The sequence below is a fragment of the Mirounga angustirostris genome, unplaced genomic scaffold (assembly GCF_029215605.1).
Source record: "Mirounga angustirostris isolate CCGP_5_RB_7025 unplaced genomic scaffold, mMirAng1.0.hap1 SCAF_4, whole genome shotgun sequence".
NCBI lineage: Eukaryota > Metazoa > Chordata > Mammalia > Carnivora > Phocidae > Mirounga > Mirounga angustirostris.
The window spans coordinates 182,335,283-182,353,218 of NW_026991712.1; the positions used below are offsets into that span (position 1 = coordinate 182,335,283).

At 57.6% G+C, this 17,936-nt stretch overlaps 1 protein-coding gene across 3 annotated transcripts in view; it reads left to right on the forward strand.

Moving 5' to 3' along the window:
• Positions 1–17,936, forward strand: part of CASZ1 (castor zinc finger 1) — a 145,981-nt gene that overhangs the window by 86,633 nt on the left and 41,412 nt on the right. Inside the window, exons 1-2 of one of the 3 annotated variants that reach the window (XM_064589941.1) lie at positions 4,054–4,297; positions 4,691–4,729. In XM_064589941.1, coding sequence (XP_064446011.1) covers positions 4,249–4,297; positions 4,691–4,729 — 88 coding nt within the window. In that variant the 5' untranslated portion in view covers positions 4,054–4,248. Of the gene's footprint in view, positions 1–4,053; positions 4,298–4,690; positions 4,730–17,936 lie in introns of those variants that run through there. The other 2 variants (XM_045898719.2, XM_064589940.1) reach the window with 2 other exon arrangements.

The window sequence follows — 17,936 nt, forward strand, 5'->3', positions numbered from 1 at the left end:
ACCCGCTTTGGTGCTGGTACAGAAAGGAGGGCATTTTTTTCAAGGATTTTGCTGGCCCTTTTTTTTTTCTCTGAAATATAAGGATGTGCAATTTTTTTGGTTTCAATTTAGCATTGGAGAATTTTATAATTTAGTAATTAAAATCTCTGATAGGCTTTAGAAATTGCAGCTAATTGAATTTAATGGGAAGATGATTTTCAATTTTATTTGATTACCGGGACCCCTGGCATCGGTATTTATGGGAAAAAAATGGGAAATGTGCTGTGTGGGCTAAGATGGCATAATTGAATTAGGGATAATCGGATTTCTCCGTCATGAATTTCACTATAATTTTCCTATAATTTTCCATTAGATATCTAGTTTACAAATATTCACAAAGAAATGAAGCTCTTTCGGAATGGAGATTGCTGGCTAACAGGATTATGGGGCCGAGCGTGCGGCTGTGCCAGCCCCTACATGGCCATAATGCGATCCCTGTATCTGCCTTATACTTAGCCTGAGCCTGGCCTCAGCCCCTCGCTCCACCACCCACTTCCCTGCTCCTCTCTGCCCTTTGTACCTTCTCCGTCCCTGTGTGCCCCCTGCCCAGACACCCACCCGTCCCTGGCCCACAGCCTCTTGCGCCCTGGCAGACCGTCCCCGTGCCACCGTGCTTCCTGTCCACACTTTGCTCACTTGACGCTCTCCCCGACACCCTCCCTCTGTCAGCCCAAGCAGTGCACTCACACGCAAACACATGGACTCCCTCACAGGTGCGAACATGCTTGTTCACATGCACACACAGTCTTTGGCCAAGGTTTCTGTGCCCTGGCCCAGTCGCCTCAGAGGGAACCAGTTTATTGGGATCCTGGGGTGGGGTGCAGGAACAAAAGGAGCTTTGTTCAAGTTTATGTGAAAGTTACAAATTCAGAATGAGAGCAGATAAAGCCTGAGATACCTGGTGTGTAAACAGGCTGGTGAGTGAGAAGGCCCCGGGCTCGGGAGGGAGAGAGAATGAGTGGGCACACTCTGGGGGTGTGAGGGGACCAGGAGCCAACCGTGGAAGCTGGCCTGGGGAGAGTTGATGGTTTTCCCTGGACCCGTGTGAGGGGTCCAGTGGCCGGGATTGCTCTGCACAGCTGCACATTTTCTCTTGGGGATGGGATGGGGTGCGTAAGGAGGAACTGGTGTCTCTGGGCCCAGGGCCTCGAGATTGGGAGGAATTGAGGCATTGGGCTTTCCGTGCCCTGAGTCCCAGACACAAATGTCCTCACTGTGGCCTGGCCTCAGGGTCTAAGAGGTGTCACCACATCAGGGTCCTCAAGGCAAAAATGGGCCATAGCTTCAGAGATGCCAGAGTTCTGGGCCTCTCCCCTTCCTCCGAGCACACACCCAAGGAGAAAGAAAGAGAGAGAAATCTGGGGACCCCTCCATTAGGCAGTCTCTGACTCACACCTCATGACCTCGACGCCTCAGCCTTCTTCTCAGACTTTCTTAAATTATACCACGCCAAGATGGCCTCATTCTCTGTGCCTCTCTGGCTTGCCCTCCACTCTTGGGCAAGACCCCTTAAGCCTTAGTGGCTGCCTGTGGCTGTCGCAGAGGCAGAACAGAGGCTCTTCGGCAGCCCACACCTCCCTCCACCACTGTGCCTGACCTGTCCCTCTGGCAGGCCCTGTCGGCTCTGTGCGCTGCCAGTTCTCCAGCCTTTGTCCACCAGAGGCCCCGAAGTCACCGTGCAGCCAGTCCAGTTGGCCTTGTCTAGGTAACTGGAAGGCATGCCCTCCCATGCCCTCACCGCCATCAGCAGGAGCCCAGAAGGGTATTCAGAGACAGCCAGCAGGCCGTTTGGGTCACATATGCAGGGGGCTCCCTATACGTGCTTCATCACGTAAACCCAGAGATCACCCTTCCACTCGTATGTGACTCTTATGTCTTCAGGCTTCCTTCCACGCCCCAGCTGCCCAGGTCGGGGAGCAGACACTCAGGATTGGGGTTTGGGATTGCTGCCTGTTGTTACAGCCAAAGGCTGTAAGCCTCGCTTCGGAGGGTCGTAGGGGAGAGCGGCCAGAGACATCTGTATACTCCAGAGTCCTGGGCATGGAGACACCCTCTCCGACATCCCATGTGGGGAGCAGAGCTCACAGTCTTCTGTGCCTGATTACCCTGTACCAACTCTTGTCCTGGCCTCCGGGTGGCACATGGCTTGGTTAAGCTCTGATCCCTTATGCAGGGTTTTAGGGTCAGGGGACCCTCCACAAAGCGTCTGGGCCTCTCTAGCTACTTCTCCTACGTAGGAACAGGGCAGGCCTGAAGGGCAGAGGGTTGCGTGTGGCAACCAGGAAAGGGGGTTGCCAAGAAGGCATCAGGGAGGACAGTCAAATAGGGAAGAGATGCTAACCTCCTCCCTGTGTTGCCATTTGGAACTAAAAAAAAAAAAAAAAAGACTAAAGAAAAATAAGGGGAAAGTGGGAGAACGAGTAGATTGGTTATTCTCTGACTTCTTTGCCCCAAGGTTTCCCTGAGCCTCTCCCTTTGCAAAACAGACATATTACAGAAATAGGCCAGTGCCATTTTGCTGAATCCTGCCCAAAGACCAGAGAAAACCCGGGGTCTATTCCCCTCCCCTAACTTGAGGCAGTGTGGTTTTCCCTGAAACAGGAGGAGAGGAAGGTGGCAGCATGGGGATACAAGGGATAGAGGGAGAGCTAGTGACAGTGAGATCTAGGTACTGTACTGGCAAAGCTGCCCATTTCCTGCTCACCTGGCTGCCTCCTTCCTTGAGGCCCCCCAAGTCCAATGGGTAACTTGAATCACTAAAATTTAAGGAATTTCAACATATTTGGCCATAGCAGGGACGTCTGGGGACAGAGACCCACCAAAATGCTTTCTCTGGGGGAAAAGGAGGGGGGCCAAGGAGAGCGCGGGAGCCCTAGTCCAGAGATGAGCTGGCAGACAGGAAATGCGGCCACTGCCAGAGGGACAGGTGGGGGGACACTCGTTCCCTGGTTCAAGGGTGCCTCTTCCCTCCATGCCAAGATCCTTAATGAGGCACGGCACAGGCAAGAGGGCGGGAGGGAAGCCCAAGTGATGGCATGGATCTGTGGTGGGCGCTCGGAGTAAAGTCTCCCAGCGGAGTGAGGGAAGAAGGAGGTGCTGGATGCCCCTCTCGGCCCAACCGCGGAGCAGAGGAGGAGGAGAAAGGCCCCGGGAGGAGAGCAGGGATGTGTAAGGGGCCTGGGTCGGTCTGGGTTAGCCCGGTAGGGAGGGCACCAGGGCCCATTTCAAGGCACAGCCAAACCCAATCGGTGGAAGCCAGGGGTCCTGGCTCTCCTTGGAACCTGCAGGCGGTGGCGTGCAGAGCTGCGGGAGGCCAACGCACACGTCCCGTCCCCCTTCCCGCACCCCCCCTCCAGGCCCACCACCCGGTAGCCTTTCCTCTTTGGGACTAAACAGCCCCGCCACCCCAACCCCCAACCCCCCCCGCCCCCCCCCCGCCATGAGACTCGGGTATGAGGGGAAACACAAGCCCTGGTACCGCCTCACCCGGAGCCCACAGGGCGCGCGCGAGGGACCACGAGGACGCGCAACCCAGCGAGCGCGACCCCGCGGCGCTCACACCTGCGCCCGCCCTCGCGGAAAAGTTTCCGCGGCCGCGCGCGCCGCGAGGCCTGTGCCCGCCGGCCCCCGGAGCGAGTCCGCGCGCGGCCGCCGTCGAGTGGCGCCCGCGGGGCCGGAGCCGGGACGCAGGCGGGAGCGTGCGAGCGCCGCCCGCCTCGCCCCTCCCGCCAGGGTCAGCGCCCCGAGTCCCCGCCTCCCTCCTCCCGAAGTCTAAGGTTTGGGGAGTCACTGAGCCAATGAGGCGGGCCTCCCGAGTGGGTGTGCTGGAGCTGCGCGCGGGCGCAGGGGAGCGGCGGGGGCGCGCGTGCGGGGGCGCGCGTGCGGGGGCGCGCGTGCGGGAGCGGCGCGGCGGGCGGGCGAGCGCGCGCCCATTCACTCCAGCACCGCGGCGGGCGGGCGCGCGCGGGCGGGCCGAGCTCTGCTCTTTCACCTGCCGGGGCGGCGCGGCCCGGCCCGGAGGAGGCGGCGCCGCGGCCGCCCTGCCAATCACCTCGGCGCCTGGCAGCGCCCCCGGCCGCTCCCGTCCGCCCGCTCCCTCCTGCCAAACTGTTACCCTGAGTGTTACCGTCAGGAGCAATGACATCAGGGCTTTAAAACAACTTGTTATTCGGGGAGTAATCAGTTGCAATTAGGCATTAATTAAGTATTATGAAAGTTGATTATTTAAGTGAATTCGGCTTTCGACTCTCCGACTATGGTGAGTACGGCAGTGGGGCGGGGGAGGGCAGGGGGCGCCGCCGCGGGGCTCGACCCCAGCGCGGGCGGGGGCCCCCCTAGGCCTCGCGGGCCGCCGGGCCCCCAGACCCGGGCCGCGTCTATAAATAGTTTCTCTTTTAGTTTAATAAACTCGAGAGCCGAGAGGAGCTGCTCCGAGTGTGCAATGCCGGAGCGTGAGAGCGACAGGGGAGGGAGGGAGAAACTTTCGCTCTCCCTCCCGGGCCCCCCTGTCACTGCTCGCCGGGTCCCGGGGACTTGTCCGGCCCTCGCTGGGGGGTGCGGCGAGCCGAGGGGGGCGGGAGGGGGACGGCGGGCACTGCGAGAGACTAAACATGTTTTTTCTTTCCCCTTCTGTTTTTGGCGTTCCTCGAAGAGTTTGGGACCAAAGAGAGGAGAATGGATCTTGGTACAGGTACCGGCGGTGGGAACCAGGGGAGGCTCTTTCACTTTTCTTTCGGTTCTTTTACGGAAGTTAGTATTTTTAGCCCAATGAGGTAGCAGCTGAGCAGGGGGTGGGGGCTGGCCTGGAGAGGGTCCGGTGCCTGCTGCGCTTCTCGCCCTGGTTTCTGGATTGCGAGGCTTCGGATGATATTATTGTTATTATTTGTTACTTGCTTAGTGACTGTGACTAATTTGATGCTTGTCATTATGAAAGGACCGAGGGGAGAGGGAGCTGGGGGGCACCCAGAGAGAGGATTTAGGGGGTTTTTGTGGGGGTTTTTGTTCTCCGTGTTTTTGAATGGCTCCGTGTTTGGTGTGTGTGTGTGTTTCTTTTTCCCCTGCAAAGATCGCCGTGTGTTAGGCTGTGGGGTGTGTGTTTTTATTTTTTTAGTGGGGGGTGGTTTAGTTTTTGAAAGCAGCGTCCTGTTGGGAAAGGTGGTTAGTCTGGTTTCGGGGCGACTGTCTCAAGGTAAAGGAATTTAATTTATTTGGGACAAGGCTGTGTCGGATGATCAAGCTGCTTATTATGGCTAATGAGTATTTTTCACCTGAGAATCCGTGGGATGAGGCGGCTGTTATCAGTTCAAAGTGAGGGGCCCAGGACTCTCTCCCATCCCCCTTTTTAGCTCCCCCCAGGGGGTACACCAGGCAAACTACTAAATTTGGACTCTGGGTTTTGGGGGGCCTCGTATGACACCTAGGCTAGGGTTCCCGATAGCATGATGCTGGCCTGGGGCAGTCTATCCTGATATTTTGGTGTTTTTATTGGTTTTAATCTAATTTTTTCAGTATTTCGCTTCTCTTCCCACCTGGGGTTCCAACCTGAGCCCAGATTGAGGTTTACCATAAGCCCCTCAGGCTCTCAATTAGCCCTCTCTGTTAAAACCACATTTTGACCAGAACCCCAGATCCTAGCCTGAAAAAGCCACTGTCTTCTTAAATGTTTTTGAAAGGAGTCCGTAATAAACAGGCGGATAATTCATTGAGACTGATCTCTGAACCCTTGTGTCTCATTTATAGAAGAATAGGTGGCGGTTAGGATTGTTGTTTATAATGGGCCCAAGTTCATGGCATTGCCCCTTGGGGCCCATGAGCTGACATTTGACCTTCTGAGGTCAAAGGGGAGTGGGCAGAGAGAGCAGGAAGGAGGCAGCACTGGGGGGCCCAGGGTAGGTGAGATGGCAGTCAGCTCTGGGTAGTGGGTGTGTTTGTGGGGAGGGAGGTGGCTCAGAGTTTTTATGACGGTCTCCAGCCAGGTGTGATCTCGGGTAATCTGACGTGGAGGTCCTCGGGACCTCTGTGCCCAGGAAAGATGTGACACCCCCTGCTGGGCAAAGTGCTGAAGGTGTCTAAGGCCACTGTTGCCATGCTGCCCCTCCCTGGCCTCCACGCCCACAGAGAAGCAGCCCACCCCCACCCTAATCAGGTGTCTCATTGCCTCCTTCCTCCGGGCCCCACCCCCTTTCTTCAGAAAAAGGGCCCCCACCCAACCCAGCCAAAAAGCAGTCCTTACAGATGGGCCGGGCGGTGTGCACCACCCCCTACCTGGGGCAGATGAGCCTCTGCTTGTGGGCGGGCACTGTGGACCCAGGCATTACTCAGCTGGAAGGCGGGCCCTCCTCGTCTTCTTCCCTCTAACCTGGGTGCCAACTGGAGCTGGCGTCCACTCTCCTGCCTTCCCCCAAACAGTCCCTCCCAGTCTGCTATGGGCGCATGACTCCAAAGCCCTTCTGGAGGGTGTCTCCGACTGGAGAGAGAGCCTCCTGGGCCTGTGGGTGGCAGAACCTCTTAGAGCATCTCTCATGGGACTTAGGGAGACTTGCTTCTCCCAGCACTCCAGGGATAGGCTCTGGAAACTTTTCCTAGAAGCTGGAAGAGTCACTGAGGTGGAGTGGTCCATCCTCTAGCTGGAGCAGGGCTCTCCCAGCAGGGCTTAGACCTGGACTCTGGCCACTCGGTGAGGGGAGGTCCGGGTGTCAGAGCTCTGACTGCTTCCTGGAGGAGTCATGTGGCGATACCATCTCAGCTTTTTCTTTGAATTTGGAAGTTTCACTTAATTTCAGAACTTCAGAAGAAAAATAATTTTTTCCCTCTTCACAAAAAAAGGGAAGCAGGTGGGAACTCTGAGATCCCCCTCGGAGCCCATCTCTGGGCTGACTCTGTGCTCATCTTCCAAAATATCTGGAATGTACTTCTGGACCCAGCCATGGCCAAAGGTCTCGTCACTGGCCAGGGCTCATTGCTGAGACTGTGAGGGGCTCTCTTCTTCGGGGGGACCATGGGCAGCTTACACCGAGAGCTTCTGTAGCAGAGGACAAGGCTGGAGGCTCAGGCCCCAAAAGGTTGCTGGCGCCAGGGACCCTAAAAGCATTGGATCATGGGTTAACATCCTCTCTAGCCTGGGGCAGGTCCAAGTCCTGAAGCATTCCGTCCAGAAGCCATTCAGTGGTGGCAGAACCTAGGCTTCTCAGAAGGGAACAGCAGGACCTCAGGACCGTCCAGGGCCATGTGGACCCCTATTCCCCCACCATAGTTCAGCCAAGGGCTGGATCAATCTGGACGTCTTTAGCAATAAAAAATGCCGATGTCGTCCTAATTCACCAGGCCCCGAGATGACAGCAAATTTACATTTTTTAATTAAACTAGCAGCCAGTTTTTATGAGAGGGGGTTGGGTTATGCAAATCAAATGGTTGTGTACGGAAGATTAGGAGAGTTTGGGAATAAATTCCACAAATGCTAATAAAAAAAAAAAAGGAAAGGGAAAGAGAGGAGGGAGGGAGGAGAGAGAGGAAGAGAGGAGGACATAGTTCCATTAGGCCCTTTTAGAGTGATTTCCCTGGGGGAGGGAGCTGGGCAGGGGAGGGGAGAGGGGGAGGGAGCTTTCAGACACAGGTAAATCCATCCTGCAGTTGGGAAGCTCCGCAGTGTTAGGCCCCACTAGGCTGATGGCTAGGCCCCAACAAGACTGGAGGCAGGGGCGCAAGGGCCGTGAAGCAACAGTGGAGCTTTGAGAGGGACCTTGCCCTTGATTCTCAGGGTCTGCTTGTAACTGCCCACACTCTCCCCAGGGAGAGTGTGAGAAGAAGAGGAGAGGCTGTCCAGGGCTAGAGCTGTCCATCAGGATCCAAGCTAGGCCCCACCAGGTCAAGGGCCAAAGAGGCAAGAGAGCAAGTTCAAGGGGATGGTCAGGGACAGAGAGCCAGAAAGGGGTGGCACTGTCCACTTGGTAGCCATGGTATCAAGGTGAGGTCAGTGGGAGGAATTGGCGTTGCTCACTGAGCCAGACCTGCTTTTTCCCTGGGATAAGCTCTGCTGGAACTCTGGGGCCGGGAACCCCTGGCCTTGTGAACAGACACACCCCCACCCCCACCCCGCACCGTTGCATCCGAGCCCTGGCCTCAGCGGTGGAGGAAGCCTGAAGCCGGCTGTCCTCGATTTTCCTTCCTCAAGCCTTTACTTGGCCAGATACACCCACTCCACCAGTCTAAGCTAGGGCCAGTCCCTGCAGTCAGGTTGGGCACCGGTTTTGCCAGTCTGCTGCAGGGGGTAGGTGCCATCTTGGCAGGAAGGTGCAGTCAGAGCCAAGGACAGAATGGGCTGTCTCGGAAGTAGCGAGTTTCCTGGTACCATTCAAACAGAGGCTGGCTGTGACGTGTGCGGGGACTTGAGCATCAGATGACCTTTAAGGCCTCTGGCTCTCCAGCTCTCAACTGGATCTTACTGGGGACCGTCAGTGGGGGCAGTTTGTGGGGACGGGGTTGAGGGGAGGAGGTGAGAAGCACATCGTTCGGGACTTCTCTTCCGAAGAAGGCATTTGCGACCTGCGGCTCTGGACTGCAAAGTGGCCCTCGCACCAGCCCTGGTCCTGGTTGAGACATCAGAGCAGAACATGGGCTAAAAGCCCAAGCGTAGCTGTTCTAGCAACAAGAGGCAGAGGCAGCAAGGGCACATCTGGAAGGATCCCTAGAGGGGCCCCATCCCAGGCCCTTTTTTCCTGTAGGGACCAGCCAGGAGAACCCATTAACTTTCCTCTCCGAGAAGGGCACTGGGGCCACTTAGCCAGACCTCGTGCAGCCTGGCCATCGTGCCGCCATTCGCCCATCCCCCACGGCCAGGGAATCTGGCTGAGTTGCAGCTTGGGTTTTTATGATGGAAAAATAAAATAAATGGAGACACCTTTGGAGGGCTGAGTCACGCAGCAGCATCTCCTCATTAAAGCTGCTGCCCCTGGCTCAAGTCCCTGGGCTGGGGATCGGGTGGGGCCCGGGAAGATTCTGGGCGCCGGCTCCTCCGCCTGGACCCTGCCAGGTTAGTGGTGTGCCTGCCCCACCATCAGCCTCCTCTGGCTGGCCCGCCATGCTTAGAGGAGTCAGGCCGTTTCTCCCCCCGCCCCACTCACCTGGGGCCCCAAAGCTTGTCCTTTACCACTGCCCTCCCTGAGCTGGTTTTTAAACCTTGACCACCCCGGCAGCTGCCACATCTTCTCCTCCTCCTCATCTTTGCCGTGGGGTCGCAGGAGGAAGTTGCTCTGTAGTAATTCCAGCCTGAGGGTCCCTGAGGCAAGCAGCAGCTATCCCAGGATACCTGGCCAGGGTACAGCAGGAGGAAGAAGGAGCAGGGGAGGAGGAGAAGGCTGGCGGTCCCAGGGGGTAGAGGATGGCCTATGTCCCTTGGACCGCTTGTGAAAGGCAGCCACTTGGTGGTCCAGCGTTCACCCCTCTGGCTGCCTGACCGCAGCCTGGCTCCTCACACCCCACGTTCATCAGGACGTAGTGTCCCCTGTCCAGGAAGAGACCCCGTGCGGGTGGTGAGGCTGGCGATTCAGAACGTGTTAGGGAGCACCTGCTAGAGCTGCCAGGGCCGCGAAGCTGCCTGGTCCTTCCCTGCGTTCTGGGACCCACCCGGTGGAGGGAGACAGGCGTGTTCAGCTGCCACGGGGCAGAGGGGCACAGGGTGGGAGCCCAGGGAGCTCTGTGAAGGAGTGGCCTTTGGACTTGATAAAGGATGGGGAAAGTAGCGGCACAGATGGAGATAGGCAGCCGGATGTTCCCTGCACCCCCCAGCACGTTCTGGACGTCACATGGCCTTGCTCCCTAGTCCTCTGCCACCCACCCCCCCAACAGAACTCCTGCTTCCCATCCTGCAACCTCAGCCTTCTGCCCTTTTCTTCCAGGCCGCCCAGATCCCTAAAGCCAGGCCCTTCTGCCTACCTTGCCCCTCTTTACAGCCTCATGCCCAGTTGGACCTGGAAAGAGATAGGAGATAAGAGGCTGGCTGGGGGCCTGCATCTCTGAGGATCTGGTTAGGCCCACAGCAGTGGTGTGTCTGGGTGGCACTCAGGCTTCTGTACCCTGGCCCCCAGAAGGTCAAGGCCAGCAAAGTGCTCTCTTCTGCTACTCCTGCTCCTAATGGGCGACCATTAGTGTTAGCTCTGTGTTGACATCCCCTCCCAGCACTCGGTACGGGGCTGGTCTCATGCCTTCCCACTGTTAGTGCTGGTGGAATTGATTGATTGATGTGCCTCTTCGCCAAGTGCCTCCTGGCTTCTTAGTGGGGGCAGAAGGAGGCAGGCAGGAAACGTTGGCCGATTCCCTTGGGACCTGGGTTTTAGCTCCTTGAGAGCTTTCTATAGCCTGGTTTACAGGAAAGAGTGGGGCTGGGATTAAAGATGACATGAAGGGGGCCCAAGGATAAAGATAGGCATTGTATGGTTAGATGGGGGCCTGCATTAGCTACTAACCGTGACTCTGGCTTGGGCCTGGGAGGGTATTTGGCACCCGTGGCCTGCTACCCTATGGGGGGCAAGCGGGCAGTGGCTGATGCATGGTCTGGGACTCTCCTCTACTTCCTCTCCCGCCCGTCTCCATCTCCCCCCAAGCAGACCTCACTACAGCATGTCCGTCCTCTCTGGTCCTGCTTCCAGTCCCAGGACCCCTCCAACTAGGTAGGCCCAGTGCCAGAAAGACGGCCCACCCCACATTGCCGAGACCTCGGACCTCTGTCCCCTGGCGTGGCGTTTGGGCTAGGACACTGTCTGGCTTTGGGGGAGCGGGGGGTGGGTTGGACACATGTTATGTCTCCAAAGACCAGGGATTCCCAGAGGAAACCTTCTCAAGGTGAGATTTGGCTTGCTTTGGCCTTTCCTTGTAAGGCTTTCTCCATGAACTCGGGGGACCCCTGGGAGGGAATGTGCTGCATGGAAACTGGCGAAGAGTAAGAGGGGGCCCCACCATGTCACCGTCACTAGAAGTACATCTCCTTGGCTAGATCATCACCTCCCTGTAGACCAGGGCCTGCCGCCCCATCATCCCCTCAGCCGGAGAGCCCAAGGCCACAGCAAGCCAGGTGGGCTGCCTTGGGGAGGGGTTGGCCAGGTGCCCCACTGCCCAGCAGGGGGCGCCCCAGCGTATCTGCCCCAGTTCTAAGGACTGGGATGCTGGTCCGGGTCTGGTCCGAGCCTTCTGGCCATGGGTGGGGGGAGGGGAGCCTCCCCTCCCCACTCCCAGAGGTTCCTTGGCTGAGTTTGTTTTGCCAGGGTGACCTGTTTAATCATCTCATTTTCTGGTGGCCGTTTATTCCTCGTTTCCACGGTTACGGCCCCATTAAGGGGAGAAGCAATAAGGCAGCGAGTCAAACAGGTAATAAAAACATTAAGGCCCATGTGCACTGAGGGAGGGCGGGTGGGTGGGAAGGGGGCTCAGTGAGGTGAGGCGGCCCGGGGAGAAGCAGAGGTAAGAGGCCGCTGGCCTTGTCCTCCAGAGGCCACCAAGAGGGCTCTTGGCCGGCAGAAGCAGAGGACCGTTCCCCGTGCCCCAGCTTCTGAGCTGCACCCTTTGGGGGCCGAGACCCAGGGCTAGCTCAGAACCATCCCCAGCCCTTGGTGCCCTGGCAACAGGCTATATGTTGGGAAGTAGCACAGGAAGGAGAACTGTGAGAGTGACAAAAGCCTCCCCCAGGACTCCTCCCTGCTGGCTGTGCAGTCTGGTTGCAGGCCTCACCTCACCCTCACTTGGTGGGGGTGGGGGATGATTTCTGACATTGTTTTGAGCTCTAGAACTTTTTTTCTGCCAACTTTATCAGAAAGCATATTTGTGGTGAGTGCTGCTAACAGGGCCAGTCTGGTGAGTAAATATTCCTGGTGTGGACAGCCCTGTGACCTTGAGAAGGAAGAGCGTGGCAGGGGGGCCAAGGGCATGTAGGAGAAAGGAGACCCAGTGGCCCCGGTGCTGTCGGGGGGCCCCCTAGGATGGAGTGAGGGGGCCAAAGTGTTTGGGTTTGGCCTTAACAGTCTCTTCCCAGCAGTGTGGTCCGTCTCAAGCTCAAGTGACACTTGGCTCGGGCTGGGGTGTGTGACTTTCCTGCTGGGGGACTGGGCCGGGAGCCCTTGGTGTTGCTCCCACAGAGGACTTTCTGGCAGGTTCTCCTCTGGGCTCCATAGAGACACGGCCCTCCCCTCCTTTTGGAGATGGAAGCTAAAAGGAAAGTCAGCCTCTTGCCAAACCCGTTTGAGCCCAGGGGCACGTGCCTCCTTCCCTAGGGGCCTCCTGAGTGGCCCCAGCCCCTCTGGGTGGCCCTCCAGATTGACAAGTGAGCCGCTGGTCAGCGGGGCTGACCAGGAGGGGAGAGGGCCCTCAGCCAGGAAAAGTGGGGCTCCGACCGGAGGGGCAGTGCCTGTGCGTCCTTGAGCCTGGTGCTGCTGCCCCAAAACCTCGTGTCAGTGGCTCGGAGAGAAGAGCAGAGGTCCCCGTGCGGGGTGCCTCTGAGTGAGGAGCGCCTACTTTCCTTTTCTCCCCAGTGTTCTGAACCTTTGCAAACTCACTGAGGTCTGTGTCTCCAATTATTAAATTCAAAGTTGATTTCTGACTCGAGAGGGTGAAAGAGAGGAAGGTCTGGGAAATGGGGGAAACCCTCTGGCTGGGAACTGTGTCTTGGGAGTGAACCTAGATGAGTTAATATTCTGATCAAACAATTAAAAATAGAAAATGCGCCCGCGGCCCCAGCTGCTGAGGCTTTTCGGCATCTGCCACCAGGAGGTTCACAGGGCAAGTGGTGCTGGAAAGGCGTTTTTCCACAAACAGAGAATATCAGAGACTACCGTACGCCTGCCCCACCCCCGCGTCCCTCCCAGGACCCAGGACAGGTGTCTAGGGGCTCCCAGCTCTCCCTGAGCTTCCCTCGTGGGCCTGGAGCCGGGGTCTGTGCAGCTTCAGGGCGGCCCTTCTCCCCTGCAGGGCCCAGCCACGGCAGTGAGGTCATCGCCAGATGCCTTGCTAATTGCTTTAAGAATCTAACTTAAAATAAGATGAAAACTTATATTCCTGGGTGAGGAATAATTTCCCATCGAATAGTAAATTAATGGAAGGGTTATACCAGGGGGCCTGGCTGGGAGGCCATGCTCATCTGATAAATCCAGGTGGCTTGGGCAGAACAGGTCTAGACCGGGGGCTCCCCTAAACCTCAGGCCAGGCCCCATCCCCCAGCTCTTCTCGAGCTCCACCATGGCCGCTGAGCTGAGAGGACACGTCTCATGTGTGCTCAAGGTCCCTGTCAATGCTGGGGACCACTTTTCAAAGCCCCCAGGTGGGAGAGGCTCAAGTCTGACGTCCCTCAGGCATGAGAAGGCCCTGGGTGGTCCGTTCACCCAGGAGCACATCTTGGGCATCAAGAGAGCGCGTCTCTTGATACCTAAGAACACAGAGCTTCAGGAGCACTTTCCAGCTCCCAGCATGGTGACCAGCCACGCTGGTTTGCCCAGGACCTGAAAGACCCACGTCCAGTGAACACCTCAGTTGTGGAGGCAGGTGGATGGGCTGATTGATACCGCCCCTCCCTTGGGGTCCCGGAAAGCCTGAGCACCTCATGGACTAGAATACTCTCTGTCCAGGATGGGTGATTTACAGCTGGTTCCACCTAAAACACCCAGCTCTACGGGCTGCTGCCTTCGGTGAGGCGCGTGTGAACTCAAGCGGGTGTGACACACGCGTTCCCAGTGCAGGACGAGACACTGCCTGGGAGCCTCTGCTGGACGTAGGAAGGGACTTGCCCCTGTGCACCCACCTCCACGCCCCTCCTCTTTCTGCTGAGCCCTTCCCCCTATGGCAAGGATGGGCACACGGGGCAGATTTGTGACAACAGAGCACCCATGAGTTTACCTAGTGCCTACCTGCCTCCCGAGAGATTCAGAGCACGCCAAGTTTAATATCCCAGTTCCCCAGAAGAAAGAGAGTTGTCCTATTTCGCAGGTGGAGAAACAGGAGGTCCAGAGACACGGACGGGTCAGGGAGGGGGTTGCCTCCCACGGGGAAGAGGGACTTGCTGGAGGACCCCTCTATTGGCAGCCCAGTCCTGGATATTTCCCGTGTTGCTGGGCCCACTGCCCCAAACCTCTCTGGGTGCCCCCTAGGTCCCACCTGTAACATATGGGCACATCCCGGGCCTTCCCTGCAAAATAAAATGCACTTGTTCATGCGGTTGCATTTTGAGCTTTTCGGAGGTAGCCTCCCCTCGAGGCGCTCATTACTACCTATCTCCCGAGAAAGGGGTATCCCCTTCTGTTCACAGGGAAGGGTTGAAGGGGAGTTGGAAAACATTCTGACTTGTCTCTTTGGTGAAATGGAAGTGAGTGGACTGGACCCAGGGCCCTTCAGGAGGAGAGTCTTAATGAACGGGCATTCTCCTAGGAGACAGGACGGCAGATGCATGTTTGTCGGATGTGTTTCTGTGTAAGCATAGACTTTGCTGGAGGGGAAGATCAGGACGTTTCCCCTGGTTTTGTCGGATGTGTTTCTGTGTAAGCATAGACTTTGCTGGAGGGGAAGATCAGGACGTTTCCCCTGGTTCACCAGGAGACCCTTGCAGCTCAGCTAAGGGGTGCATATCACCACTGGCCTTCATGGCTTCTAGAAGTAATGAGGCCTCCTTGGGAACCGTAGAGGATAAACTTGCTGCTGGTCCCTGCGTGGGGTTTGAGCCTGGGGGCTGTACTGAGTATGGCAGGTGTGATCCTAGGGAGTCCCCCGCTCTTGTCCCCGTGTTGACCACGCTGCTTTCAGAGGGAGGGAGGGAGCAGTTGGGTGCTCTTGGGCAGACTGCGGCTGCTTGAGCGGCCTCTTCCACCCTCCTACCGCACACCTACCCCCCCCCCACCCCAGAGGAAGGAATTATGGGGCAGTAGGACTGAGAATTCCTAGTCTAAACAACTCAGGAAAGCATGCTCCGGGAGTGAGCCAAGCCGGAACCACAGATGGTACGAGCCTCGGTTTTAACTACAAGGACAGTGGCTGTGAATGTCCCGTGTTCTATGGCAGTTGCTGTTCAAGCAGACTGATTGGTGAACTCCAGCCTGCTGGGATCTGAGCGGGCTCTCCTCTGTTCATCTTCTCTCACCCCCAGGGTGGGGGAGCAAAGCTGAGTTAGACAGAGGGGGCAGCCTGCCAGCCAGCCGTAGAAAGGCAGGTGGAAGGAGGAGGAGACAAATAGGCAGCCTGGGAGCACCCGGGCCCTGGCCGGAGGGTGCAGCCTCTTGCTCGGTCCGCATGGGCCCCTTTCCCAGGCCTGCCTGATAGGAAGTGTCACTTTGGGGGTTCCTGGGAGGCCTTCAGATAGGTGGTGAATGGAGCTCCTCCCTGGAGACCCCGGGGCAGGGCCAAGAGCCCAGAGAAGGAGCTGGGGATGTTTTCTGTTTCCGGGTCCCTTGGGGGCCCAGGGACAGATTGAGACAGGCTCCTTGCAGGGAAGGTGTTAACAAACAGCAGGTGATTAAACATGACAAGCGGTGACATTTCTGTGCAGGGTTCTCGGTCCCTGCAATGCCAGGAATGAAGCTATAAACCCTGACATTTTGTGTTATGCACTGAGAGGTTTTTAATAGACCTCTCTCCCTCTTCCCCAGTCAACTTCTCCTTCCCTCTTCTCCCCCCTTAAACCCTCCCCCACCCTTGTAGCCACTGCCCCCACAGAAGCCACCTGCCTCCCCATTCAGCCTGGCTTCAGGGAGCCTCCAATTCCTGCGTCTCTGCAGGCCTCCGGCCTCTCCCTCCTTCAGCCTCCAGCTCTGCTAGCTCTCCCAGCTCTCCCACTGCCCCCCCACAGCCCCTCCCTCCGCTTTGATCTCTCCCCACAGCCTGCACTCCCTTCTCCTTTTTTTGGGTCCTGATCTCACAGCCTCACCCTCTGCTGTGGCCGTGCCAGTTGTTTGCAATGGCAGGTGGCTGTCCCTGTGCCCTCTTTGTGGTAATAACATTTCCAGACAGACTTGAGAGGGGCTGTAGGGAGGTGCTGGGGCTGGGGCTGGGATTTTCCCCCATCTTTTTTCAATTTCCTTTTCTCCTTTTTGGGACAGAGATGGGAGGTGGAGGGAGAGCAGTGCGAACAGTTGCTGGATTGATTCCGAAGGGGCCTGGCTGGTAACAGTTGTTCGTCTCCCAGAGAAATGTTGGAACAACTGGGGCCTCTTTTGTTCTCGAGGCAGAGCCCTGTGAAGGGCATTTGGAGGTGAGCCTGAGGCACAAGAGGGTCAGAGACCCAGGAGCTTCAAACCTCAGTCCCACCCAAGGGAGGAAAGGTTCCTAGAGTTCCGCGGGGCCTGCTTGGTACAGAAGCCGGGCCACACCCCCCATCCCCGCTCTTCCCCTAATGAACTTCAGAAGCACTTAGTTTTCTGTATTCATTCAGTAAATATTTATTTGGGTCAGGCGCTCTGCTAAAACAGTAGTCCCGTCCTACAGATCCTGCAGTCTAGGGAGATAGAAGGGTCATTAAACAAGTTATTACAGATGCGCTGCCACTGACGGAGCAGGGCGTCAGGAGAGGACAAGGACAGGACCCTCCAGAGTGTGGTGATCTCAGAGGGCTTCCAGGAGGAAATGAAATTTCACCTGGGACGTCTGAAAGATGCGTGGGGGTCCGGGTGGGATTAGCTGGGCCCTGAACTGAAGGAGGTGGGGGGGGGGATGCTCCCTGTTCCCCAGGGGCTGGCTGGCAGGCCAGGGGTGAGTGGTGAGCTGTGCCAGCCCACTAGGGCCGTGCCCCTTCGCGCTCTGGCTAACGGGCCCGGGACTTGCTCTTCCAGCCGCCCTCCTACCAAGCTGACCCATCTGTGCCAAGCACGGTACTTGGAGGCAGAGCAGGAACGCGGCTCAGCCCTGTCCCTGTGTGAGGGAGAATAGCCAGGAAGTCAGCAGGTGCCACTGAGGAGTGGGCTGCTCCCACCATGCCTCCCACCAGGCACCTCTGCTGATGACTCACTGAAGAGGGGGCAGGAGAGAGCGTGCAGACCCGCGCGGAGGGCAGAGCTGCAGCAGGAGCCCAGGGGAGCCCAGCTGGGACGGTGGCACGTCTCTGTGTCCGCTTACTAACCCTCTTTACCTCCTGCACCTGCTGGCTTCCAGGAGGCCCTCCTCGAACTCACAGCTGGCCTCCCTCCCATGCCTTCCGTGGGTGCAGAATGCTCTGGTGCTGGTGTGTCTTCCCCAGTAGACCCTGAGCCCTCTGACACCTGAAACCGCACTCCCCGAGTCCCTAGGGCCAGCGGGACCCTGCGAAGTATGTGCCTATAGGTACTTGGGATGTATTTGAGAAACTCACCTGGGCCCCAGAAGACGAGGACGTGCACTGACCCTTAGAAGTGAGGAGCCTGTAGACAGACCAGGGGGCCCCTGGCGTTGGGGAAGCCAGGCTCTGGGGGTCCAGGTTCAGTTTCCCCACCCAACCCAAGCTGCCCTCACACCCCAGAGTCATTCAGCCATAGCAGTGGGGCCGCAGTAAGGGCTGCTGCCTAGAAGGGCCTCAGGGAGACTTCTGAGGGCTTCCTTCCCCACCATGCTCTGCCTTTGCCCAGAGGTCAGACCCAGGACATCCTGCCTCCATACCTGTTCCCTGAGGAGGACCAGGTTAGCTTCTGGTCCCCATTAAAGGGTCCAGGGCAGATTTCAGCCATAACTCCCCTTCCCCACCCCATCCCGATCCTGCCTTTCTGCCAGATTTGGCCTGGGTGCCCTAATGCTACCCCTTGTCATCCACATCTCAGAGTCCAGCCAAGACCCCAGGGAGGCCCCAGAGGCTCAGCCTTCCTGGGCCCTTGGCAGCCAAGAGGGATGAGGCGTGCAGAAATGGGAGGGGAGGGGAGCCCCAGAGCCAGGACTTGGCCCCCTGCCCCTGTAGATCCGGAGCCAGGTTT